Raw genomic sequence first — 27,335 nt, forward strand, 5'->3', positions numbered from 1 at the left:
GAATACCTTTTACAGTAAAGGTACTGTATTTCCATTTACAGTATTTATATATTCACTGTAAAATGAAAAACAATTAAATACTGTGATTTCAGTCGTATTTACAGTAACTTACTGGCCAATTGTTGCCAGTAAGTTACTGTGAAAACCTTTTACAGTAAAGGTGCTGTATTTCCATTTACAGTAACTTACTGGCCAATTGTTGCCAGTAAGTTACTGTGAATACCTTTTACAGTTAAGGCACTGTATTTCCATTTACAGTAACTTACTGGCCAATTGTTGCCAGTAAGTTACTGTGAAAACCTTTTACAGTAAAGGTGCTGTATTTCCATTTACGGTAACTTACTGGCCAATTGTTGCCAGTAAGTTACTGTGAATACTTTTTACAGTAAAGGTACCGCATTTTCATTTACAGTATTTTATGTATTCGCTGTAAAGTGAAAAACAATTGATTTTAAATTAAGATTTTTTTTTTTTTTTAGTTGTATTTACAGTATTGGTTGTTTCCCTGTAAAAGCTAAGTCAGTTAAATACTGTGAATTCAATTGAACTTACATGAGCAATCATTAATAGAATAACTCATATTCCAAAATATTTCAGTTAACTGCAGACAATAAAACAATTTTAACTTTTGTTATTTATTTAAGACATTTCAAATGTATGACTGAAGTGGATGTTGACAGACAACAGTAGACATGGTTTGAACACAACCACAACCTTATCTGATTTGACACAGATAAGGGGGTTAAAAGCGCAGTGTGTGTAAGTGCAGTATGGCAACTGGCAAGTCTATGTAATGTAGTATAAGGAGTTGTGTGTGTACAGGATGCGGAGTAAAGAAACTCATCCCCAGTCTGTTTTGTGGGTGTTCCCTCAGTCTGCCACGTGGGAACAGAGACGTCTGCTTGACCTCAGTGGTTTAAACAGTCCGTGGTCAGAGCGTGAAATGTCTTTTGAAATACTTTTGGGCCGTTGTTGTACTCTTCTGGTATAGGTATCCTGCAGGGTAGGGAGAGGTGCTCTGATGGTACCTTTCGCAGTAAATGTCAAGTGTCTGAAAAAGAGAAAGAAAGCATACATTACAATTGACCCCGTTCATGAATATACAGTAATTAATGCAAACTACTCCGGTTGTGTGACAAATAAAAGCAAACCCACACTAGTCAGGTGCAATAGATAGAAGTAATGCAGATGTGTACAATACACCACCATAGCACAGTTTGGGAGTTCACTTTGATATGTCCAGTGTTTTTTTTTTGGAAAGGGGACATTTCGAAGTGACCCTACACTTCTGAACAGAAGTATGTCTATGTGATATCATACCTAATCTCATAATTGCCTGCGGCAACTCTGCCTTCATGCGAACACCACTTTTCTGATGCCTAACATACTGTAGGCCATCTCCCATCTGACTTGCAATAGCAGCCTCTGGCTCCAGGCTGGGACTTCTGGATGGCTCCTAAAAAGAATAAACAGCAATTGCCATATAATTTGTTAATAAACAGCAATTGCCATACAAAACAAATCATAGCTTTAAAAAATAAGCAAGGCAATCAGATGTAGAAATAGAAATGATAATTACCTTGCCATGAGGCACCCTTGCCACCCTTGTCACCATCTATGTTACTTCTTGATATCAGTTTATTTATGAACATAAATAAAACACAAACACTTACACCATGTTGAGGGCAGCAGCCATGGCTAACAGACATCATCAGGGTAGTGCCATCAGGTAGTGCCATCAGGGTAGACCGACTTCGCCCTGGACAGTTGTTGACAGTTGAGTCCACAAAGTCATAACAGACACATGAAAGGAGGGGATAAACTAAACAGTTACAGACACAAATACAGTACATGCACACATATTAAGGCTGGCTTACATTGCACGATTTTGGTCTGTTTTAACAGTCGGCGACTAAATTTCCAAAATCGGGCGGAAATCTTGGGAGTTGTACTGAAATCGCAGCGCGCTCCCGTCATCTAAATCGTTTAGTGTAAGGTGCCAATCTTAGCGGTTATAAGTCCGTCGGAGGCAGTCTTTTTCTAGTTTTGCCGTTACGACAATATCAAACTTGTTTGATATTATCGGAAGTCTTTTCAGTCGTGGCTCATGCAAATAGTGACGTGAACATTAAAAACCAATAGTAACCTTGCGCGAACATGAAACAGGAAGGGGCAAAATAGGCGACAGCTGTAGCCTTTATGATTATTTGTTATTTCATTTCTTAAAATGTATTAGTCGGCTGTTCTACGTGACAGAACAACTCTATATCTGTTAGTGATGTCACACATCAAACAATGCTGCAGAAACGCGAAAAAATTACTTTGATATGAGTAGGCTATCATGTGATTTCCTGTGAATGATGACGTGTAGCCTATTGCACGATGGAAATCATTTGAAGGAATTTAGCAGCAGTCTTGTAAATAGTGACCCACAGTCTTTGCAAAATCCTAATCTGAGACTGGCCTGTGACTAGACTGTGACTAAAAACTCAATGAATTGTCTTTAGATGTGAGAGGGTCTGAGACTGTAGTTTTTAAAACATCTTTTCCAAATCTTTGCAAAGTCTGGCAATGTAAGGTAGGCTTTAAATGCTATATGCGTGTGTCTCTATTTGGTGAGTGAACTCACTTGCAGGCTTGGAACTTCTTCCTTATGGAAGTGACACACATTTGGAACATTCCAAAATGCACACAGCCTAAGTGTCTCTGACACAGCGTTCTCAGGGCAGCAGTCCTCACACCACCTACTAACAGAGGGAACAGAAAGAGGCTTACATTAATTAATACATTGCAAAACACACAGAACATGAAAAGACCATAACTGAAGCACTACTACACTCACATGCATCTTAAATAAACACATGCCTCAATGTAAGTCACCAAAAATTGGTGACTTACATTGATAAATAAAGGCTATAAAATGAATACCATTTAGCCAAACTACCCTTCACAAACTAAAGATCCCTTTACTTATCGGCATGATATTTCTGGTAATTGAAATTCCCCAAATGCTCCCCTTTCACATCCACTATATATGACGGATCTATGAGCATGACTATGCAAAACAACAGTTCCTAAATTAGGGGTGAGATAACTTACACATCAGCCTACTTCATTAATTTGTTTTACTGGTCCTCTTTCCAGTTATAGCAACACTATATTATGCATCAACACTACATGTATTAAGTTTAATGTTAACTACCCATGCCCCATGGAGTTCGCAAAGTAATGTTACTAACTAGCTGCTAACGTTAACAACTTTCACCTGTGTCTGTCTGCTAGCTAACTTCAGCCTTCAGCCTGCATGGTAACAGCCACTTTAAGCTAAGCTACTTGCGTCTGATATTTCATTCAAACTAAAGCTCTACATTCATAACGACATATCAGACTGAATTATTGCTAGATATGATATTGACTATCATTCGAAAAATCCCACATGATGGTTAAGTTAGTTACTGGAAAAGTTAACATTAACAGCTAACATCGCTAACGCTAGCGACGTTAGCTCGCTAGTTCTAGCTATCGATATGTGCTATGCTGATTCTAACATGTCAATAATGGCTTTGGTTAACATTTCATTGTGAAAACAATACATTTCTAATAAATTCCCGTTTTCAATTGGCATACAAAAGTACTGTAATTCTTACCTTGAATATGATGTTTGTACAGAGTTGAAAATTGCAGTCAGATTCATGATTGAAAAGTGACGGTTGAAGTGAAGTCACTTTGGCTGGAGTTGAAAAGTCAGGGGTGGGGGATGGGAATTACTGCGTGTGCGCATGCGCTTGTCAAGAGGCGATAAGCAGCCGTTAAAAACAATCGTGGAAAAATATTAGGCTGAAATGTGTTATGCTTGCTCAATAGTGTGATCAAAGCCTTAATTCTTGACATCAAATTGACTTTCTCAACCGTCTCTGGTATGTCATTATGAGTTAAAAGAAAGATAAGATTAAAAAACGGAAAACATAGGCTATATTACTTAACTATTTACAGTAGCCTAGGCTACTAGTGGCTATATTGTGATTTGTTTACAGTAGTGTTTTGACTACTGTAATTTCTAAGGTAACACTTACTACTGTAACTGTAGTTTACAGTAGAGGTACCGCATTTCCATTTACAGTATTTTATGTATTCACTGTGAAATGAAAACCAATTAAATACTGTGATTTCAGTAGTTTTACAGTAACTTACTGCCCAATTGTTGCCAGCAAGTTACTGTGAATACTTTTTACAGTAAAGGTACCGCTTTTACATTTACAGTATTTTATGCATTCACTGTAAAATGAAAACCAATTAAATACTGTGATTTCAGTTGTATTTACAGTAACTTACTGGCCAATTGTTGAAAAGAAAAAATACAGTAGTTTACTTTACTATTTACAGTACTATAGTGGCTATACTGTGTTTGTTTTACAGTAGTGCTTTGACTACTGTAATGTTTACAGTAACACTTGGACTACTGTAATTGTAGGGGCGTTACTGTAAATTTTACAACATTCTACTGTAAAAAGCATATACAGTAGTGCTACTGTGAAATTTCCTGTAAATAACTGTGAATTTCACAGCCATTTTTTACAGTGTAGCCAACCAATAAATGTGTTGGGTATTGTTTGTTTTTGAATAAGAAAACTTGTTCTATCTTGTTTCCTCATCTCTCTTTCCTTAGATCCATTTCTCATCACAAAAGCCCAAGGTCAGTTTACAATCTATGACAGATTAAAATGACAGATGTTAATTATATGATTGAGTCACTTATATTGAAATTATATAAGTACATATATATTGCAATTATACTGTAGCCTAATAATCTGTGTCTCGAAAGACCTTTTTTCTAAATTCTCGATGCAAGCAGGGATATTAGTATAATACTGTAGTTTTTTATTCATGATTCAAATTTGGTGCCTTCCTATTCAACCCATTGTACAGCAGTGTTTTCACCTTTAAAGCCAGCGTCAGTGATTTTATTATGAGGCTTTATCATATCATGCTGACTTCTTCTGTGTTTGACCACAGTTGCTTCTTCTTTAGGTTAACATTGTGCTTCAATTGTTAGACCATCATACTTGTCATTAACATATCGTTTTTTCTTCAAAAATGCATTTTCACAGGGTCGTCCCCTACTTTGACAGTGTCCTCATCCATTCTAAGTGAGACAGACTCAGTTTATCTGAGCTGTGCGGTCTCTGGGTCTCCTTCTTTGTCAGAGTGTATATATGTCGTCTCCTTACCGGATAAAAAGGCAAATAAATACTCAGCCCCAACATGCCAGCTGTCCCTCACAGGAAAACACCTGATATCGCCAGTTTTGGTCACATTACCTGTTGAAGTCAAAATGAACTGCTACACTGTTTATAATCCATCACAGATATCAAAAACTGTTTCAGTTACTGTTACAGGTAAGATATGTCTTCACATTTGAAAGTTACTTTGTTGTTTTTATAATTGTAGTTAGAATTGCTTTAAAAAGCGTAAAACATTTTACCATGTTGTAAGTCGCTTTGGTTAAAAAGCGTCAGCCAAATGTAATGTAATGTAGTGTAATGATGCCGTGAAGACTGTGTGGAGTATTGGAGATGTCATGAAATCGTTTTTTCTTCAAAAATGCATTTTCACAGGGTCGTCCCCTAATTTGACAGCGTCCTCAAACATTCTAAGTGAGACAGACTCAGTTGATCTGAAGTGTTCGCTCTCTGGGTCTCATCCTTCGTCAGACTGTATCTTCTCCTTAGCAGATAAAGAGGCGAGTACCTACAAAGTCCCAACATGCCAGCAGTCCTTCACAGGGAAAGAACTGTTGAAATGGTCAGGTTTGGACCAATTACCTGCTACAGTCAGAGTGAAGTGTGCTGATAAACTATCACAGCATTCACAAGCTGTTTCGGTTACTGTTAAAGGTAAGATATGTCCTGTCATTTCAAAGTTATTCAAATAGAATGCCATTGACTGAAAGACTGTGGAGCATTGGATATGTGATATCCTCTGACCACCAAGAGTCAGTTCTGTGATCCTTATATCACCAACACAAAAAGGCTGGGCACCATAGGGATATTTGCCCTGGCCTGTATTATGAAACACAACACTATGAAAGAGAAGATTAAATGAGTCTTTGACCAATATGTAGGCCTGCTGTGTACTGTGTCAAATTGACCGCTACGCACGGACAATTAAATTCCAAAAAGTCTTATAATGTCCAGATATGGTAAAGTCTTGCTCAATGTGTACCTTAAATAAAAAAAAAGAGGTAGGCCTATGTCTGTTATTGTTTCACAGAAGCACTTGCTGCTGCTCCTCCTCCAAAGCCCAACCTGAAGATCTCCCCTGCAGTCCTCAGAGAGAACAGCACAGTTCAGATGACCTGTGAAGTACCTCAGTCTCAGTCTGCGTCTCTGTGTGTCTTCTACCTGGATGGGATAGAAGCTGCTCCATACAGCCATAAATCATGCCAAATCTCCCTCACTGGTGCTCAGATCCAGCAGTGGACGCGTCAGAGCTCCCCTCTAGAGGCTAAAGTGGGGTGTTCTTACCTCACAGCAGAATCTGCAGAGAACATTAAATCAAGTCTCTCTGTACTTGTTTCATTGACTGTTCTGGGTGAGAATTCTCACATTCTAGTCAGTTTAGTGTTTGATAAAGTCAATGAATTTTACAGCATGTTACCTCTAATTTGTGTGGACTATCTGATAGTTGTTTGGTCTCTCAACACAGACAGACTGCAGAAGCCTAACATAACGGTCAGGCATGATGGTTCCATCGCCATTGGCTGTGACATACCCAAGCATTTTGGGGAGGCCACCAGATGCCAACTTTACACTGGAGATGAAAGCGTGCCTTATATAGAAGCCATGACATTAAAGAGTGCGTCTGGAGATGTGTCCTGCCAGTTTACTGTGAACAAAGATGATTTATTCAGACGTCTGCCGTCAGTGGGAAGCAGAGGGGTGAGCTGTGATTATACAGTGAACACAGAGCCTCCATCACTCTCTCCACGCAGTGACCCTTACAACTTTAAAGGTCGGATATCACACATGTTAAAAGTATTAACAGTCCATTGAATTAAACGTCCAACTGAACATGAACATTACTTTTAATAATGTAAACTTTAGATCTGATGACTTGAGATGACTACTAGTGTGGTAAAAACTCAACTCAATCACTTTGTGAATATAATCTGGACACTCACGATTGTGAAACCTTTCCAACACTGGCATGGTGATGTGTTAACTTCGAAATCATTGGTCAAGCATAACCCGTAACGGTAACACTTTATAATGACACACAATTCATCATTTATTAATCATTTGTTACTGATTAGTTAATGGTTTGTTCATCATTAGTAATTTATTGTTCATGCATAATTCATCATCAGTAAAGCATTTGTTCACACAGTTATGAATGGTTTGTTAAATAAAACAAATGTTTGTAAATACATGGTTTATACCATATAAATAATGAAACAACCATTTATAAATGAAATCATCTCCCTATTATGAACCAGTTACAAGTATTAGTAAATGCTTTGATCATCATTTGTAAAGTATTACTCCTATGTTAATTCTCACACTGTAATGCATGATTAACTCAGGAGTTACAAGTGGTTAGTTAATGATATTTGTGAGCTCATCTAAAGTGAGGACTGTATATGCCTTGTTACATAATTACAAATCAGTTATAAAGGTTACAGTTGCATTTTTTCATTAAGCTGACAATTTTATTCAATTAAATTAAGCACAACCGCAGAAGCTGAAATATGTTGCCTATGTCTTTTTGCAACAAAATATGTACAGTATGTGATTTGCAGATTATCATGTTCTGCTTTTATACACATTTTACACAGTGTTCCAACTTTTTTGGAAATGGGGATATAAAATATAGGCAACCAGGCCTATATGTGAAAATAAAAAGCATGACATTTTTCACATTTTTAATCTGTTGTCCACAGCAGCCACAACAACAGCAGCAACAGCACGTGGTTCAACAACAACACTAACATCAACAGCAACTTCAACATTAACATCAACGACAAAGATACCAGCAACAGTAATATTTCCATCATCCTCAGGGCCAGGTGGGTATGAGGTATTTTAAAAGACTACCTCCAGTGAAGTTTTTTAACCCTGTCCATATGATGTGTGCTCTGTTTTACAAGACACATCAAGAGCAAATTGGCTATATGCCACGCACACATCAATGTTATTATTATGACTTAAAATAGGCAATCAGGCTTATTATGTGAAAATGAAAAGCATAGCATATTTCACATTTCTTATCTGCTGTCCACAGCAGCCACAACAACAGCAGCAACAGCACGTGGAACAACAACATCATTTCCATCATCCTCAGGGCCGGGTAGGTACAGTGTAAGGTGTTCTAAAGACTCCCTCCATTGAAGTTTTCAACCTTGGCCATATGTCTTACAAGACACATCAATGTTATAACTATTATGATTTCTGCTCAATCACAGCCTCAGAATGCAGTCCGTTATGCCCATCATAAGTGTACTGGACCAGTCTTAAGTATTCTACTTGGTGGGAACAAGTGGGAAACTTGTTGGCCCGAGTTGCTGAGTTGTGGACTTGTTGTGACTTTGTTATCTCTTTGTAATTCAATTGTAGTTCACATGGACTTTGTTGTTGTTATACCAGCTTTGTAAATATTATGTTTTTATGTCACGTAAAGGAGCATTTTCAAAAACATATTTTTGGCTCATGAATTCTGAAAATACAGAATTCTCTGCCTTTCACTGCCCTACTAAGCCATCCACCAGGAAGTAGCTACAAGTACACAGAGGCACTCATTAATGTAACATTTTGGCATTAATAAGGATTATAAAATTAAAACGATAATTTTTCTTATGTTGCACTCAGGGCTGTACGCTAAGCTTTTTCACTAGGAGCACAGGTGCTCCTAAATGAAAAAGTTTAGGAGCACAGAAAGAAATTTAGGAGCACTATGAAATTTCCTTGAAAACCTTCTTGGGATACAGATCATTCACAGCAGTGGCAATCATAGTCTCTGCTCAAACCCTACACACACAGAAAATGGCTTGTCTTGTTAGTGTGCTTGCAAAAGCACACTATTGTTATCCGTGCGTTTCATATACTTATTTATCTCAAGTCCAACTTTTGTCTCCCTATCTTGTCCTAGGGATTTAGAGCTAGAGACGCCGTTCCACTTCTCACGCGTGGGTCCTGATGCGAGGATGGTGGCTTGTATACAGCTTTTTGATACGGCATGTCGTTCTCCCGTTATTCCAGTTTTTCCGGTCGATTTTTTCCCATAGGAATGAATGGAAAAGCGATTTTTGAGCGCTGATGCCCACACATTTTTCCACCTGTAGCCCAAACCGTAAGACATAAAATCATGAAATTTGGTATGCTGATAGAGGAGACTACCCTGATTGACACCACCAGGTTTCATGCTCGCCACTCTCACGCTCTAGCGCCACCAACTGGTCAAAGATTGAAAACACGTTCATGCCCGTAACTTTTGATCCGTATGGCCGATTTTTATAAAACTTATACCATTGGAATCCTCTGACTCAGCTGATTCCAACGCACTATGTGACGTCATTTTCCGCCATGATGGATTTTCCACCATTTTGAATTTTGTCCAAAGTCAAAGTAAAGCAACTCTGGCCGCATAGTTCCTCCGATCGTCATGAAACTTGGCACGCATGATCTACAGACCAAGGCGGATCAACCGCCTTGATTTCGCCTTCATACGTCCAAGCGTTCGCCTGTGACAACCAATTAAATTCAGCGAGCGAAGCCGCCAAACAGGAAGTGTGCCTATCTTGGAAATACTGTGACGTATGAAAGCCATATTTGGTGGGATGACTTGAGACCCCATCCAAAGCACCCTCAATAAATTTGGTGTTATTCGGTCTGTCGATGGCTCTATAATTAGCAAAAACGTGTGTGTTGGCGAATGTATACTATTAAGCAGAATAGCTCATCTTAAATTGCTTAGGTCATGCAGAAATGACATTTCAGAGTGATTTAAGATACAATGTTGATATTTAAAAAAAAAAAATCAAATCGAGGCCATTCTTGTAAAACATATTGATGTAATTCTCACAGCACTATGGAGTCATTCCATGTATTTTCATACCTTCATTATGGAATGATAGTTGACCTCCACTGTTCAATTGGATGACATGGATTGTCCGCAACGGTACAATGTGGGTGTGACTCTAGGAAGGTCCGCATCGGGGTGTCTCATCCTGAGACTGGTAGATCTAAGCAATGCCATGGCCCCGAGGGGCAAGTACGGACTTACGCGCTGTTAAAAATAACGTGTGTTCATTTGGTATATATACTCGACAATCACACGATGTTTCATACTGACGGTGTGTTTTGGATGATTTGTATTGACCTGAGCATTCTGGGTAGACTTCACTCCCAAATTCGGCGACATACCGGAAGTAGAGCGGTCGCCCTGTCTGAGGATTTTAAGTTTCGTTTTCTGTTGTGATGATGAGCAGACGGCTGTGCACAAAAAACATAGATAATTAATTTACCCTTAGACAATTCCTGCAGTTATCCTGAGTAATCCAGCCCTTTACATTCAGAGATGCGATCATTGACAAAAAGTAAGTTTGATACATACATCGTTAATTCACACTGGTATGCAAGAGGTTTGCTAATACACTTAAACTTGCTCTTGACATGATTTCCATGAAGTAATATACTGTAAGTGTTCTCTGAAATTATAATACTTCATGTGTTTAGCTTAAGAATCTACTGTTTAGCGTTTCTACTGTACGTAGACTAGTCTTGCATCTCTGTACTCTTCTTCTGTTGAGGTGTTGTTGCCTAGTGACGCCCTCTCGTGCAGCCTCATGCTAGTTCAAGTTCATTAGAGACGTTATCTAGTAGTACACCACAGTGTTGGTGAAGTTCATGACGTTAGTTTTGAGTGAGTTTACTGCCAATTACCTTAAGTTGAAGTTGTGTGCGTGTATGACCACAAAAGTAAGTGACCGTAACCTTCGGTCATGTGTATTGGGAGTGGGATGTATCTTTCACGTTGATATGCAAGGACTTAGCATGCTAAACGGAGCATTAGCATTAAGGGTTTGAAATGAAGGAAGCCTGTGTTACTTGTGTGAGAAGTTGAGCTTATAGAATGAGAGATAGCGATACAGTTTATTTAGTGACCATATTAATGACAGTTTATTTGGTTCTTTACAGACCACTATACATTATAAGTTTATTCATGCTGTTGTATGGTGGAAGAAAACTCAATAAAGAAACTAAGGAGAAAATATAGCCGCAAGCGGCGATGGCGGGCCCGAGCACCTGCGGTGCGGAGACATGTGACATTTCGGAATCTAACAAAGCAACATGTGCGTGTTGGTGGGCATGTGCATGAGCAACACACATGCCCACCAAATTTGGTCAATTTTCCTGAATGTATGTGTCAACCACAAAAGACAACACGCTAGGTGGCGCTATAGAGTTCCTAAGCCACACCCTAGGCCAGAGCTCTATCTCTGACTATCGATAGCAATAACGCACAAGCCCACCAAATTTGGTTCATTTTCGTGAATGTGTGTGTCAACCACAACAGACAATGCGCTAGGTGGTGTTATACAGTCCCGAAGACACCCTTGGCCAGAGTGCTGTCTCTGAATAGCTATAACAATAACACATGCCAACCAAATTTGGTTCATTTTTGTGAATGTATGTGTCAACCACAACAGACAATGCACTAGGTGGCGCTATAGAGTCCCTAAGCCACACCCGAGGCCAGAGCTCTGTCTCTGAATAACTATAGCAATAACACACATGCCCACCAAATTTGGTTAATTTGGGTGAACGTACACAGACAATGCGCTAGGTGGCGCTATAGAGTCCCTAAGCCACACCCTAGGGCAGAGCTCTATCTCTGACTATCGATAGCAATAACGCACAAGCCCACCAAATTTGGTTCATTTTCGTGAATGTGTGTGTCAACCACAACAGACAATGTGCTAGGTGGCGTTATACAGTCCCGAAGACACCCTTGGCCAGAGTGCTGTCTCTGAATAGCTATAGCAATAACACATATGCCAACCAAATTTGGTTCATTTTTGTGAATGTATGTGTCAACCACAACAGACAATGCACTAGGTGGCGCTATAGAGTCCTTAAGCCACACCCGAGGCCAGAGCTCTGTCTCTGAATAACTATAGCAATAACACACATGCCCATAAAATTTGGTTCATTTTGGTGACTGTACGTGTCAACCACAACAGACAATGCATTAGGTGGCGCTCTAGAGTCCCTAAGCCACACTCTAGGCCAGAGCTCTGTCTCTGACTACCGATAGCAATAACACACAAGCCCACCAAATTTGGTTAATTTTGGTGAATGTTTGTGTCAACCACAACAGACAACGCACTAGGTGGCGCTATAGAGTCCCTACGCCACACCCTCTGCCAAAGCTCTGTCTCTGACTAGACATAGCAATAACACACAAGTCCACCAAATTTGGTTCATTTTGGTGAATGTACGTGTCAACCACAAAATATAATGTGCTGCTAGGTGGCGCTATAGAGTCCCAAAGCCACACCTTAGGCCAGAGCTCTGTCTCTGACTAGCTGAAGCAATTCCACATGTAGCTGCCTAATTACATCCAATTCATAATCTTTTTTCTGCCTATAACACCAACTTCCTGTTTCTCAATAAAACACCATAATTCAAACCTTCGCCATTTCGATATACTTTTGAAATTCAAAAATCTGGTCGCAATTCCTCTCGGGCAACCCCTCAAGATCATTTTAGTGCTTATATGACATGATTTCGATAAACCGTCTAGGAGAAGTGTTTCAAAATACATGATGTGCAAAATTCATAATCATAACCATAACTCAAATTCTTCGAATATTTGCTACAGAGTGTAAATGTAAAAATTGTTTAGATTAATACAACACACATGCCCACCAAATCTGGGCCATTTTCGTGAATGCATGTGTCAACCACAACAGACAGCCTGATAGGTGGCGCTATAGAGTCCCTGAGCCACGCCCTAGGCCAAAGCTCTGTCTCTGAGTTTCGATTGCAATTCTACAATTGGCTGCCAAATTACAAGAGTTTTAGAGCATGCCAAGTTGGTGAAAAAAAAAAAACAGGTAAGACGGAAAAAGAATAATAATAATCTGAGCAGAAACAATAGGGCCTTGCACCTACGGTGCGGCCACTTTCAGTGGCCGCACCTCGGTGCTCGGGCCCTAACTACTGCTTCACAACCAGTATTCTAACCAAAGATTCTAGCGCTGTATGATCTTTGGTTCTAACTGACGCCACCCAAGCAACACAATCAATCAATCCATACAGTCCTTTAGCCCCATAGACAGTAAAAGATAGCCCTCATTAACAATCTCCGACTGGAGGAAGTTTGTACGGTCTGTGCTGTGCGAGTTAACGCTATTACACAGTACCGTTTACGCCGCTAGATGGCGTTATTGACCACATAATAACTGTAGTCACGAACAAAAAGGTTTCTTTTCTTTCTTGAAGGGGTTAGCGTTGCCGTTGCTGTATGTGTGTCCTGGCTTACAATTCCGTTTAATTAGCTTAGTATTCAATGCATATCTGTATGCTGCAGATATATTATCTATATAAATAGACATCTACCTATATTTCTCTGTATGTATGAAATCCTGAATGTCTCTGCTGGAACAATACAAAGTTAAACCCTATCTCTTCTCCGTCCTATATTCTAACCGATATACCATCCAGTATAGTGCCACTACTACCCTACCTGAATCAGTGCAAACCTATAACCTTCCCAATAATAATAGTAATAATAATTAGGTAAAAATAATAGTTTCTGCTTTAGGGAGAAATCTCAGAATTCCCCTCCAGCTAAGGAAAGTGGGAGCTATGTTTTTAGACTCAGTAGGCAAGCTTATGTGTGGAGACTTAAACTGTGAAGTTTGGCCCACTTATTGTATAGCAGTTAACAATTCTAGGTTCAATGAATTACACCCAACACAAAGTGTTATAGAAAGTATTACTGTGTGTTTCATTTAACTATTGTTCATAGTAAACATTTAATTAATTTAGGCTACGGGTGGTATAGGTGAATTATTACCACACAGTTACTATCTAAAACTACGTAATCCTTAATTGAGATTTCATTGAAAGTCAAGTCAAGTCAAGTCACATTTATTTATAAAGCGCATTTTTGTATACACAAAGTGCACACCCAAAGCGATTGAACTTTTAAAAAGGGGTTTTAAAAACTGTTTTTGTACTTTCATTTTATTATGTCATAGCCTACTGAACTGAATTCTAAGAGTTAAAAACAAAGGATAAAATAAATGTTTTGTGATGCTTGCATTGCATAGTATTTCATTTAGGATAAGCTATATCAAAGCAGTTAGAAGTAACAGTAGTCACTTGACATTTCTGAGGATTTGCATATTTCCACCAGGGCAGTGGTAAAGACATTCTTCAGTGGAGGCACCACACAGTTAATCACGCTATCAACATCTTCTTACCTTTTCTTCTGTTATTACTATTCTTTAACTTTATGGTAGACAGTGAGTCCAGCAAATTGAGAACCTAGGATCCTGTTTATGTTTATGAATGTGACTATGTGTATAGTAGCCTATATGTTGAGACATAAGGGTGGAAAAATAGGTTACATTTATATAATGCAAATGATTAAGTTAACAATGTCATTGAATATGTTGTACAAACAAGAAGAGCGAAATGGTAAACTTTTAAGAAATCATCATCCACATCATAGTTTGACGCTGTGTGGGGTTATGGACTTGACAGTTTTGCATGGAATTGCTCATACAGTATATACATATATATATATGTGTGTGTGTGTGTGTGTGTGTGTGTGTGTGTGTGTGTGTGTGTGTGTGTGTGTGTGTGTGTGTGTGTGTGTGTGTGTGTGTGTGTGTGTGTGTGTGTGTGTGTGTGTGTGTGTGTGCCTTGTTGCCGGTGTACAGTATTTCTGAATCTGAATATGGACAGGAAATGGCATAGCTTTTATCACATGCAACCAATCCAAAATCGATTTCATATTAGGGATGTTAACCGGTGACTGTTTGACCGATGGTTGACCGTATCCACGTTAACCGACCAAAGTTGTCGCTAGTCGGTTAACAAAAAAAAAAGAGAGGCATCTTTAAATTAGCCTAAAGACAGTGGACTAAACGTTACTACAGCTAGCCATCTCATTCCAAGAAGATCTTTTTTTCGTGAAGTTAACAAATTATCCCTCACACTCAATTACAATAACAATAACAAACACGATAACAATTACCGTGTTCATTTCGAATATCATTATTATCACGGTTGATACTACGGTATGGTAACCGCGTGTTTAATTCCTCCCAGTTTCATCCTTGCCTGCTTTTGACACAAGCTGGAAGGCTACTATGAAACAAAACTTCACCTTACTAATTCTGTTGTCTAATTGATGGATTTAACCATGATTCGGATAAGGCTACACCTGCTTTTAAAGGGCGCAACATTTCCACCCCAAAACGTGCGCTGTATCATGTAGCCAGCGTCTTTTTATGTAGGCCTACACGTTCACATTAAATCTAGGCTATTCCACTAACGTTATCAGGAGAATGCCATGAAGTTTTATGTTGAGCGCTGGGTGTCACTCATTGGATATAACAGATATACCAAACTCCAAATCATAAGTTAAGCTATAAGCAGACAACATTTCCAACCAAGGAAAAAGTGAGCACAATACCACGGTAACCTACCTACAGTAAGCTATGGGATTTAGTTCGGCCTACTGTAGTGTTTAATTCAATTTCCGAAAAAAGCTACACAGCCTATTGGCAAACTTTTACATCTTGAGAGAGTTCCATCAAGGTAACTATCCCGTTAGCTCACGCGTCATGTCTATCATTAATGTACAGTAGCCTAGTGCTCACCAAAATAATAGAAGTTAACATTGCAAGACACTTATCTTTTATATTATCCCAGCAATCTTTTCTTTGACTTGTTAATTTTTTGAACATTCATTTTATTCAATGAAAACGGATATCCTTGAACTATGCGTGACTACTTTCCTAAAACCGAATGAAGGTTAATATAATTAGCCTACTTCACGTACCTCTTAAAGTGACAGGCACTCAATTAGACCTAGACAACACCCCTGTAATGTCATTAAAGACAAGTGTAATAGTTTAAAAATCAATATGAAGTATTCAAATTACTGAATATTTTTAGCTATAAGTAATTATGCAGATCCTAACATATTATAAACTATTAGCAAAATATATAAAGTCATGAATTCAAAATATGCAATAGAAACAAGACAAGCCATTTTCTGTGTGTGTGGAGGGTTGAGCAGGGACTAGGATTGCCAATGCTGTGAATGATCGGTATCCTGCTGGAGGCAATAAGGGTTTGCCTATATTTTTAATGTAATAAACACTGTCACACTTTTTAAAACTAAAATATTTCAGCTTGTCTACACCCATCAGCGCTTTCTTAACATATTGTACACACAATTTTTAAAATACCGCGATAATACCGAAAACCGTGATAATTTTGGTCACTATAACCGTGGGGTTAAATTTTCATACCGTTACATCCCTACGTGAGTGAAAGGGCGGCGCCGGGGCTGTGTGTAGCCTATGAGCGGGGGACAGAGAGATGAGAGTTGGGAAATTGCGTGGCTGTTATTTCAAATAGCATAATTTATTTTAAACGAACCGGTTAACCGGTTTCAACCGGCTAATGAGCCTCGGTGGTCGGTCAAGAAAATTTGTAGTTTTCGCCATCCCTATTTCATATTCAGACACGTTAACCAGTAACAGCCTGGTTGCTTTGACATATCAACACCAAATTTGATCCTATTACACCATTTGAACAGGTGAGTCGTCCTATTTATTCTACCATCAATTTGAGGCTATAACACATTGCAACTTACTCAACAGTGAGTAAACAGCAGATGTTCCCGCAATACTCCTAACATTACTCGTATTTGTTCTAGGAACATGCCTAGTTCCTTAGGCTCCTTCCTTCTTTCACTGGTTACGTGTTTCATGCTGGCTACACGTGAACAACTCATACATAATTCAACACAAGGTCTACAGACCTTAGAGGTGTACATTTCATTTCCATACATCAAAGCATTCGCCCATGGCAGCCAATCAAATTCGATGGCGAAGCCTCCAAACAGGAAGTGAGGTCAAATCTCGGAAACGCTTTGAGGTGTCAAGACCATATTTGGTGGGACGATTTTGGACACAATCCAAAGTAGCCTTAGTAAATTTGGTGTAATTTGGCCACTAGGGGGCGTCGCAATTAGCAAAAATGCATTTTGTCTCATATCTCTTTACATCTTTGGGATGACATCCACATTTTTACATTGGAGGTGCTCTGGGACATACCACTGATGAACCCAGGCAACCCGTCACGTCAGTGTAAGAATTTGGCAATCGAGGGTAACGCCGCCAAACTCGAAGCAGCTTTGTGTCTTGGCCAAACTTTAGCGTTTTGACCTGAGGGCGAGCGGTCGCGTCTCCTGCTGGAGCGCTTTCGCGGCGCGTCGGAGCAAGCACACTTCGCACTTTCCCACCGGGAAATGCATTCTAGTTTCTATTTCATATTTTGAATTCAGAATTTGTATACATTTTGTTATCAATTTATAGCATTTTAGGATCTGCATAATTACTTATAGCTTAAAATATTCAGTAAACTGAATACTTCATATTGATTACACTGTAATGATATTACAGGGGTGGTGTGTAGGTCTAATTGAGTGCCTGTCACTTTAAGATGTACGTGAACATAATTAGGTTTCATTCGGTTTTAGGAAAAGAGTCAAGCATAGTTCAAGGATACATCATGTTTTCATTAAATAACTTAAATGTTCAAAAAACGAACAAAGGTAAAGACAAATATTTCTGATGTAATAGAAAAGATGAGTGTCCACTGTCCAGTAACGTTAACTTCTATGATTTAGGTAGCCTACCATGGCATGGCATCGTGAGTTGTCACTTTTTCCTTGGTCATGTTTAATTGGCTGGGTGCTTAACTTACTCTACCATGACTCGTCTTGGAGTTTGGTAGGCTATATCTGTTATATCCAATGAGTGACAACCAGAGCTCAAAATAAAACGTTACGGTATTCTCCTGATAACGTTAGTGGAATGGAATTAATGTTAATGTAACCTCCATACAAAGACGCAGAGTGGCTATATGATGCGCACATTTGCAATGAAAATGTTCCGCCTTTTTAAAGCAGGTGTAGCCTACACCAAATCGTGGTTAAATCCATCATTTAGACAACAGAATCAGTCGGATTTCTCTCATAGAAGTCAACCAGGCCTATGTCAAATGTAGGCTGGGGTGAAGCTAACACGGTTTCCACACCGTGTTTATCAACCGTGATAATAATAATATTTGAAATGAACACGGTAATTGTAGGCTATATAGTCAACATTCTTATCATGGTTTGCCGTTTCAACGGTAGGCTAATCGCTACAAAGTCACCAACTGATAACGAACAGATTGAAGAAAAAGAAGAATGGTTTTGGAGTGACATTTCTTGCATGTGTGAGAGACAGCGAGGTTGATGCTGAAAGCGTGAGTTTCCAGCCAGGAGCGAGTTGTCATGAAATTTGTATACAGATGCACGAAAATTGTACTAGCCTATAGGCCTACTTTGATCCACTTGGTGTGGATTTTTAGGAGCAAAATGCGAATAAAGGGGTTGAATTCAGTACTCGCACCTATGCTCCCATTTCATATTTTCAAGTAGGCCTAGCACACATATATATTTCCTCGCATTTGCGACGAGGTGCTCGCAGTGTACAGCCCTGGTTGCACTCAATCTTGTGCCCATACTGTATATTGTTGTACAGCTTTCTCCACAGACCACGAGCCTAGCCTGTTAGCTTAGCTGTAAAGAAAGATGGCGGATATGGTTTTAGTTTCTGTAAGTGAAGTCCCACCCATTAGTTCTGTAGCGTGAGTGGGTCCCACACCCTGGAAAAGTGAGGAAAGCGTGTTTGTAGTCTCAACCCCTCGACAAAGATATAGAACTTCCTGCTTTCAATGATGCAAAATGATGATTTCTCATTTAAAGCAAGTGCAACATTCCATATTCCTCCCGTCTCAGGGGAAACTGAGGGAATGATGCATGAACATTCAAAAATATGATTGGGCTTCTAACGGTACAAAGTTTAATGCAAATAGGTGAAATGCCCCTTTAAACTGCATATCTTTCTTTCACATATGCATCACATCAAATACAGACATTTACTTATGATTAATGTGTGTATTTTGAAGGCATGTGAGGGACATTAGTCTCCGTGTTGCTCAGTTGCATATAAAAATCAAGTCCTGTAGTTGTTTTGATTTTGAATGTTAAATGAATGTAAAATGTTAAATTAACTTTACTCTGGTCACGTTGGGTGACTGCACTACCTTTGCTTCACAGTGAAATAATGTGCTTGATGGAAAGAGTACATCTCACTTATCTTATCACTTACATGTCATGTTTAACAACCGCTATGCTTAACCATATAATCAACAATTTACCAATCATACTTGCCGCCATAGTGTAACAGGAAGTCTAAGAAAGACAGTATTAACGATTTGCATTTTCCTCTTGCCCATGTGATTTGTTGGCGTAGACCCAGCAGTTTCAACCTCGACTTTGCTCTCCATTCAATCTGGAAAGGATCCCTTCCCATTTGGTAAACTGTTCAATTCTTCTCATGCATGATACCTGGTTTTCAGTGAGTCGTAGAAATACCCTGCATGACGCTGTGTCTCTGATTTAGGTCCATGGACGCGTGTGGCAGTTGTGGCACTTGTAGTAGGCCTGTTCCTGGTGGTCCTCAAGGCTGCTTGTCTCTGCTCCAGTGAGTTTTTCCACTTCCTTGTCATCAGGTGTCTTCAATTTGAATTTTACTATGAGTTACTGAGACTGCCTTGCCACTTAGCATTTTAGATGTTTGTTGAAGTCTGTTTGATTGTGATAGATAATGAAGGTAGCTGGGTTCAGTAGTGTTTGTAGTTAATGCGTGTTTATTTGCACTACTGGTTACATGTAAAAACTGTGCTTTGTTGTACACTGGTATTTCACTTGTTCAATGGCAAAAAAAATGATTGTACAGTAGTCTAACCTAATTCAATTACTAATCTAATTAAACATCTGCGTCATCTGGCAGTGTCGCGTCATCTACATTTTATCAATATAAGCATTAAGCTACAGTGAATATTCTGTGTGATATGTGATTTGAAATGTTTTTGAACATTTTTCTTGTACATTTTTATACCAAACTCTTTCCTACAGAGAGACATAAACACACAAGGTCAGAGAAATCAACAGCCCACACATCAAATACAAACACAAAATACCTCTTCAAAATACTGACCTCAAATTTGCTTATCATACAGTATGAATGTCTTTTCCTTGTTTCTGTCCAGATCACAGAATACCACCTATGGGAGAAGTAAGGAATCATGCCATACCAATCAATCAATCAATCAATCAATCAATCAATGTTTTCCTATAAAATGCATTTCATGACACATAAACTCGCCAGCTATTTAGGAAAGTAGCTTGTTTGCCATCTACTGTACCTCAGAGTTAGATACAAGGATATACAGGCTTCTCTTTTCTGTGTTTGCAATAATCCAGTCTAACACCTTAGCTCTGCATAATTCACTATATAGTTTAAAGGGAGCTGGAAGCAGACTGGTGTAGCCCATTTCCAGTGAATTATGCTAAGCTAAGCTAATGGTGTCAGATTGGGTATTAAAATGCTTTCATTGACTGCATATTGTGTGAAAACGACATCAATTGTGTGAATTATGTGGCCATAAGAGATGGATATTGTGCCAATTGTATTTAGAGTTTTGAGAAAAAAATTGTTTGTGATATATGTTTATTATGCTGTGATTACTACATTTGTTTTATCCACAGATGATTCGGCCAGATTTGGTCCAAATAATATCAAAGTGAGTACAGAAGATTTAATAGCAGGTGTCAGGGAAAATCCCTCAAAGTATATTATTAACACAAGAACCACATAAGACGTTCAACTTTTCAGTTGCCTGCTCCGATCAGAGGAGAGAGTGTTACTGCCCGTGGTAGAAGTTCCTCGGCTCAGCCACAGTCTCTCTGCACTCAAGCGTAGCATTTGCCAGCAGCTCTAGGCTACTCAATAGGTCATACACCTTGTTGATTTCCTGCCAAGCATGTGGGTTTCTTATTCTATGGTTTCGTGTATTATTTTTGCTAAGTGAGTGCATGTGTTTTTCTCTCTCTAACTGTTTGTGGTTTTCTTGTCACCCATGCCCTAGAACAGAATGTTCACAATGATAATTACATACTGTATATACATTTTTATGACAATGCTATTACATCTTTCAGACTTGGTGAAGTCATTGAAGAACCACATCTACACATGACACAGTGTGTTCAGAAATCTCTCTCTTTAAAAATCAAATATCTGCTTAGTAATAATGACGGTTCACTAATTGTCTTCTTCCAGCAGCTGGATAAAGAGGGTGATAGGTCTCCCCTCGCCATCTCAGAAACCTCAGGTAAAAACTATGTCTGAAACAACACTGTATTGATTTTTATATTGATAAAGAATTTCATTATGGAGATGAAGATTCAATTATCCCCTAGTCTTGGTAATAAAAACATGATTCATGGTATTCATGTGTGAGTACTGTTTAAAATTTCATTAGCAGCAGAATAAGTACATTATGTGTCACATGGTGTATTTAGTTTACTCCAAACTCATCCTGACCACATGTACACATGCTAACATGTTCTCATGCATTTGGTTTTTCAGGTGCTGATCTGAAAATACACGCAGAGGAGGACGTGGTGAGGCTGATATATAAGCTTTGTGTGCCTCTGACGCACTTTACAAGCACTCCCCTTAACTTTGAGCAATTTATTTTTGGACAGTAGCCTATTAAATAGTATGTTCAATAACTACTGTAAATATGCACTTTGTTTCTCTCAGTCCAAAGCATGTCATGTGTACAACACCATTCCTGACACACTGGATATTCCCAGCCGTCAGGACACCACCTACAGCTTAGCAAAAGCGCAGAAGGATCCAGACACCACCCAGAAGACCATGACCTACAGCTTAGCACAAGCACAGAAGGATCCAGACACCACCCAGAAGACCATGGCTTATAGCTTTGTGCAGAAGGTCTAACTTATCTGAAAAAGCCTAAGAATAAGATGAAAACCTTATGACCAATTAGACAGACAACATAGAGGCACATGTGCACAATGAATTAGAATTTGGGTCCTATGGTAGAATATTCATATAATAAGATAAGGTTCCTTATTCTATATTCTTATATTCTAGGGAGTTTTTCCTTGCCCCTGTTGCTCATGGGCTCTCTTTGAAGGTTTAACACTCTGTAAAGCGCCATGAGACATGTGTAATGTTTTGGCGCTCTATAAATAAAATTGAATTGAAATTGAAATTGAAAATTGAAATTATGATGTACAACAAATATACAATTTATAGCTAATATATTGCTAGCATGTGGTCTTGTTTATCTGTTCCGTCGCTAGTCAATACATAGAAATGCATTCCTCTGAAATGCGGTGAAATGACACAAACTCTGTACAGGCTGTACAGTGGAAAATGTGTCTTTATTTGTTCTTTTTTACATATAAAGCAATGTTCTTAAAAAACAGGCAAGTGCTTACTGGCACAGTAATATGAACTACAACAGTTTCCTCCATGCATTGTTTTAGTCAGTGTTACTTCTTCTATATGAAAACACCTCAGCTGTAAAAATGAAGAGGTAGAATGAAATGGACAGCAGAACATTTGTCACTCTTTTTTATAGATTAAAATCCACACTTAAACACATCAGAGTTATTCAAAAAAGTAATTCCAACAAACTATCACACCACCTTTAAGTTGCTGTTTGAAACATTTTAATTCACTTTTCTTACATTTTTGAACAAGTCAGTGGCTAATTTATGTTCTAGTGTATGAATTCACCCTGACTAGAGGTATGGCCCACAGTGCAACAAGTGGGATTCTGTCTTTCTAATAAAGTGTCTTTCCTGGAAGACCTGCACTCTCTGGTCGGCTGTTTTGTCTATATGTTCTCTGTATGTTGTGCTGTAATGGGATAGTTCCCTCCAAATCAGAAAGATTCTCTCTGGACAGTGCAGTGGTCACCATTTGCTCCTGGATAAGCATGATGTGCTCTGATTGGTGGTCTCCATTGTTGGCTATTAACATGGTTTGCTTTGATTGGTGGCATCTGATATGTGTCATCAGCATGGTGTACTCTGATAGGCAGCTTGCTCTAGTCAGCGTGGAGTCCGGGACGGACAGACGCACGGACACACACACACACACACACACACACATACACATACACACACATTTTGTCATGACTTACAAATGTTACATCATGCTATATTAGTGATAGTACACTAGAATTATGTCATGCAGTGCACATTCAAACACTCTTAGCATAAAGTCTTGAAGTCTTTTTTTAGCGTCTTGTTAAAAGTCATAGAGTAAAAAGAAGAAAACAAAGAAAAATTCAGTGCAGGAAGAGGGAGTAAGCCCAGTGTCAGGATACACAGATACCTGGGCCAACAGATTGCTGTTTAGTCACACAGCTTATTTGAAGTGGTTTGAACACAGGCAGGTTGGTTCAACTCGCAGAAGATTAAACTCCAACAGGAGAGTATAAGAGAACACGTCCAAAACACAGAAGATCGAGATAGTATAAACTGAGGTCCAACAAGAGTCCACACAAGCAAAGGTTACTGACTTAAAGGTGCACTATGAGGTCTTGCATGGTTTTTAGAGCAATTTCATTTTTGTCTCAATAGCCATCCCCCTTTGATCAGCTTGCTGCCTGCTCCCTGAATACATTGTGGAAAAATCCGGTCTCTGGAGACATTGGGGCTGTAAAACGTCAAACAAACACTAGGACACAGGCTGTGTACCAAAACATAACAAACCATATTTCAGCCCAAAACCAACAAGATGTTTAGGGGAGGGGTTGGGGGTTAGTGAGCATGCACATACAGTAGGTTGCTGAGAAAACTTGATTTAGCATGCATTGGAAAGTAATGCTTTGTTTGTTTACATGGAAAATCAACAGAAGTAGCATCATTCAGGATCTCTTAGATCAAGCACCTTTAACTGAAGCGGATTTACATGGAAGTCCAAGAGCAAGGGAGCCGAGTTCCTGTGGCAGCCAAGATCTTTGGGTCTTCTCGTGTCAGCGACGAGGACAGACAGACAGCCCAGGACTGCTTAAGAGGGCTATTCAGTATTCAGGGGATGCAGGACGAGTGACTGAAGAGTGGGCGTGGCTAAGGCGAGTTTGAAGCCTACCTTCTGGAACTCCAGGCGCTCACACTTCAGACTCACCAGTGGAGGAGACCATGAAATGAGACCCGAGTTTTGTGTAAAAAGTATCTTCACAACTGACAACTGACATTTTATCTTTGAAACATGTAGCCTAAATCATGTAGCCTAATATTAGTCCGTGAGCCAGAGGGGTTGGTCGTTACCGAAAAGGTGGCAAAGGCTACCATACCTTTCCTGAAAGCTTGGAATCTCAGCTTTCCAGTGATGTATGATGGCCATCTGACAAGAGTAGCTGTTTTGAGTTATGACACATAATGTAAACTATAGGTTGAAGAAATAATGCGTATAAATCAAGGAGAACACTGACCAATCTGATCATGATATTGGACATATAGGAATATTTTATTTTGTTATGTTTGGTATCATTTTAAAGGGGAGACTCTGGGCTTTCATTTAAATCCTTTTGTAAACATTTTGGATTAGTACAGCCAACTCTGGAGCTCTTCAAACCTTTAATCACACACATTTTCCTGCCATTTCCGCCTAAGTCATCTTTTGTCTTTTAATCCTGTGGCACCAGGGAGCATCAGAGAAACACAATCCAAACACTGAAATACTGGCATGACCCTAAGGATTCAGGAAATGTATAATTTACCCATACTATCTGATTTGGAGGGGGTGATTTTCAGTCTTATATCAGACATGGCGTTTGAGGAAATAATATTATAAATTAAGCAGAAAACATAACAATTAACAAAATGACATGGATTCCTATATTTTGAGATGTGGTAAACACAATTATGACATTGCCATTACTGTAAAAGGTCAAGGTCATGACCTTTAGGCATGGTCAATGACATTTTATGACATTTTCGCACAGATTGCATCATTCAAGGCCACAACACTAATCAAACTCCTCGTCGGAATCCTCATCAGAGGAATACGATTGTTCAGCAAAGTCATCCTTCGGGTTTTTGCCAGTCTATGGAGAGCTGCAAGTCACCATCTTGGTCCACTCTAGACCACCCATGCTCAACTGGGGAAGGAACTTCAGGGTTGTTCTCGATGCATCTTCTCCAGATAGCACCTTGATGGTTAGCTCTGAGACCGTGCTTCCTGAGAGAATCTGAGCATGGAGGTAAATGCCTGATTATGGACTTGGAGCTGTACATTTGACATGTGAACTCCTGTAAGGCTGCATACAACTCAGGTGTCATTGCCAGTCTGCCCCAACCTTCTGAAAGGTCTCACAGAAGTTTTCATTCTTCTGAAGAAGTTTTAGGGCTGACACTTTACCACAGCCAGCAAATGCACTTACAGTGTCGCAGCCTGTGTATACGTGTAAACCAGGCAAAGCCTGACACACCTGTGAACCCAGACCACAAGTTCTTTGTCCCTGTCCTCAGGAACAGGCCACGTGTGAGTGTGTCACTGGTAGCCATTCTTATCACCAAGACATCAGTGTCACAAGGATGACAGGTTTGTGATCAGTCCTTGAAGCATGGCAAGCATGGAGTAGCATACAGGTTTCAGCCTCTTTATGAGTGGACGACAGGTCTGCTACCTTGTGCACTCCCTGTTGGGTCACCTTGTAATCTTTGGTTGTAGTGTACAGAACCTTTTCACCGAAAAATCTTGTTCTAGACTGTTCTTTGCCCCAATCCTTGAGCAAGAAGGTAGCAAGGTTTGTTTTGTTGCTTTGTAGGAATTTCTTACATTGTTGAACTGTGCCATGCAGTGATCTGTTTGACCTCTGTGCCGGAGTCTGCACCTCTGGCCACTCTCTCCAAGTGTTTGATAGAAGCCTCATTATATACACTATATTGCCCAAAGTATTTGCTCACCTACCTTGACTTACATATGAACTTCAGTCACATCCCATCCTTGATCCATAGGGTTTATTATGACATCGGTCGACTCTGCAGCTATAACAGCTTCAACTCTTCTGGGAAGGTTTAGGAGTGTGTTTATGGGATTTTTTTACCATTCTTTCAGAAGCGCATTTGTGAGGTCACACACTGTGGTTGGACGAGGCGTCTGGCTCTCAGGATCCGCTCTAATTCATCCCAAAGGTGTTCTATTGGGTTGAGGTCAGGACTCTGTCCAGGCCAGTCATGTTGGAACAGGAAGTGGCCATCCCCAAACATCCCACAAAGTTGGGAGCATGGAATTGTCCAAAATCTCTGTTAATTCTGAAGCATTCAGGGTTCCTTTCACTGGAACTAAGGGACCAAGCCCTGCTCGGGGGTGTCCCCTTCCTGTTCCAACATGACTGTGCACCAGAGCACAAAGCAAGGTCCATAAAAGTATGGATGGCAGAGTTTGGTGTGGATGAACTTGACTGGCCTGCACAGAGTCCTGACCTCAACTCGTATGTGAGTCAAGGCAGGTGAGCGAATACTTTTGGCAATATAGTGTACATAAAAAACAATGTCAACACGGGTGCTGTGACTTGCTTCAGCTTGCACAGTGGACAAGGCATAGTCTGCAATATCAGCAAATGTCTTGCCATCACCATTCAACTTCTGAACAAGTGCCATGCCATCTATTACACAGGTGAGCTGTCTACTCTGTGCAGTCAGTAGGCTACCATCTGAGCAAATATTCGATTATCAGCTTTGAGGATATCTTCTTTATTCCCAGTTTTGCATGTCTTTGCCTTTCCCTGCATTTAGGAGAACGTTTTCAGTTTCATCTTGGAGAGTGGTGCATGGAACTGCTTTGCAGGAGGATTATTCTCAACACGCTTAGCAGAGAAGGTTCTGTAGGCATTATTGCCAATGGTGTGTGCATTCAGGAGGTCTTCAGCAACATCTGCTGGTGCTGTACTTCCAGTAGACAGAGAAATGAGGGACTCACCACCTGCAAATTGACTTATCCAACTAGAATCCATCAGATCCACAGTGCTTGTAATGTGTTCATCTTTGGCAATTCTGCTTTGTCCAAGGTCCTTGTGAGAATAGTCACTTTGTTGGAGTCCCAGGGAGCTTTTCAATATAGACAGGTAAGTGCTTTTGTACTC

General features: G+C 39.6%; 1 protein-coding gene and 1 long non-coding RNA gene across 3 annotated transcripts; one reads left to right on the plus strand and one right to left on the minus strand.

The window, feature by feature from the left end:
* Window positions 1-616: 616 nt before the first annotated feature.
* On the minus strand, window positions 617-3,726 carry LOC134092453 (uncharacterized). 2 transcript variants are annotated; one of them, XR_009940231.1, is made up of 5 exons: window positions 3,648-3,726; window positions 2,630-2,747; window positions 1,674-1,759; window positions 1,321-1,456; window positions 617-1,051 (listed from the first exon to the last, which is right to left on the minus strand). It is a non-coding gene; the product is annotated as an uncharacterized LOC134092453 (long non-coding RNA). The 2 variants fall into 2 exon arrangements; XR_009940230.1 differs by lacking the exon at window positions 3,648-3,726 and having other exon boundaries at window positions 2,630-2,810.
* Window positions 3,727-6,546: 2,820 nt separating this feature from the next.
* Window positions 6,547-22,819, plus strand: LOC134092449 (uncharacterized). Its single transcript, XM_062545320.1, has 12 exons — window positions 6,547-6,591; window positions 6,706-7,011; window positions 7,940-8,065; window positions 8,281-8,346; window positions 19,613-19,675; window positions 19,763-19,843; window positions 20,278-20,296; window positions 20,412-20,437; window positions 20,911-20,945; window positions 21,482-21,533; window positions 21,791-21,825; window positions 21,968-22,819. The coding sequence occupies exons 2-12, from the start codon at window positions 6,843-6,845 to the stop codon at window positions 22,166-22,168; spliced, it is 873 nt and encodes a 290-aa protein (XP_062401304.1). The 5' UTR covers window positions 6,547-6,591; window positions 6,706-6,842; the 3' UTR covers window positions 22,169-22,819.
* Window positions 22,820-27,335: the final 4,516 nt, after the last annotated feature.

This window comes from Sardina pilchardus, chromosome 9, assembly GCF_963854185.1.
Source record: "Sardina pilchardus chromosome 9, fSarPil1.1, whole genome shotgun sequence".
In the NCBI taxonomy this organism is placed as follows: Eukaryota; Metazoa; Chordata; class Actinopteri; order Clupeiformes; family Clupeidae; genus Sardina; species Sardina pilchardus.

Excerpts from the sequence above, each read along its gene's own strand:
- LOC134092449 (XM_062545320.1), top strand. The coding sequence starts at position 6,843 with ATGACATTAAAGAGTGCGTCTGGAGATGTGTCCTGCCAGTTTACTGTG. Across the intron at positions 8,347-19,612 it reads TCCATCATCCTCAGGGCCGG|ACCCAGCAGTTTCAACCTCG; the intron begins GTAGGTACAGTG and ends TTGTTGGCGTAG. Across the intron at positions 20,946-21,481 it reads TTGGTCCAAATAATATCAAA|CAGCTGGATAAAGAGGGTGA; the intron begins GTGAGTACAGAA and ends GTCTTCTTCCAG.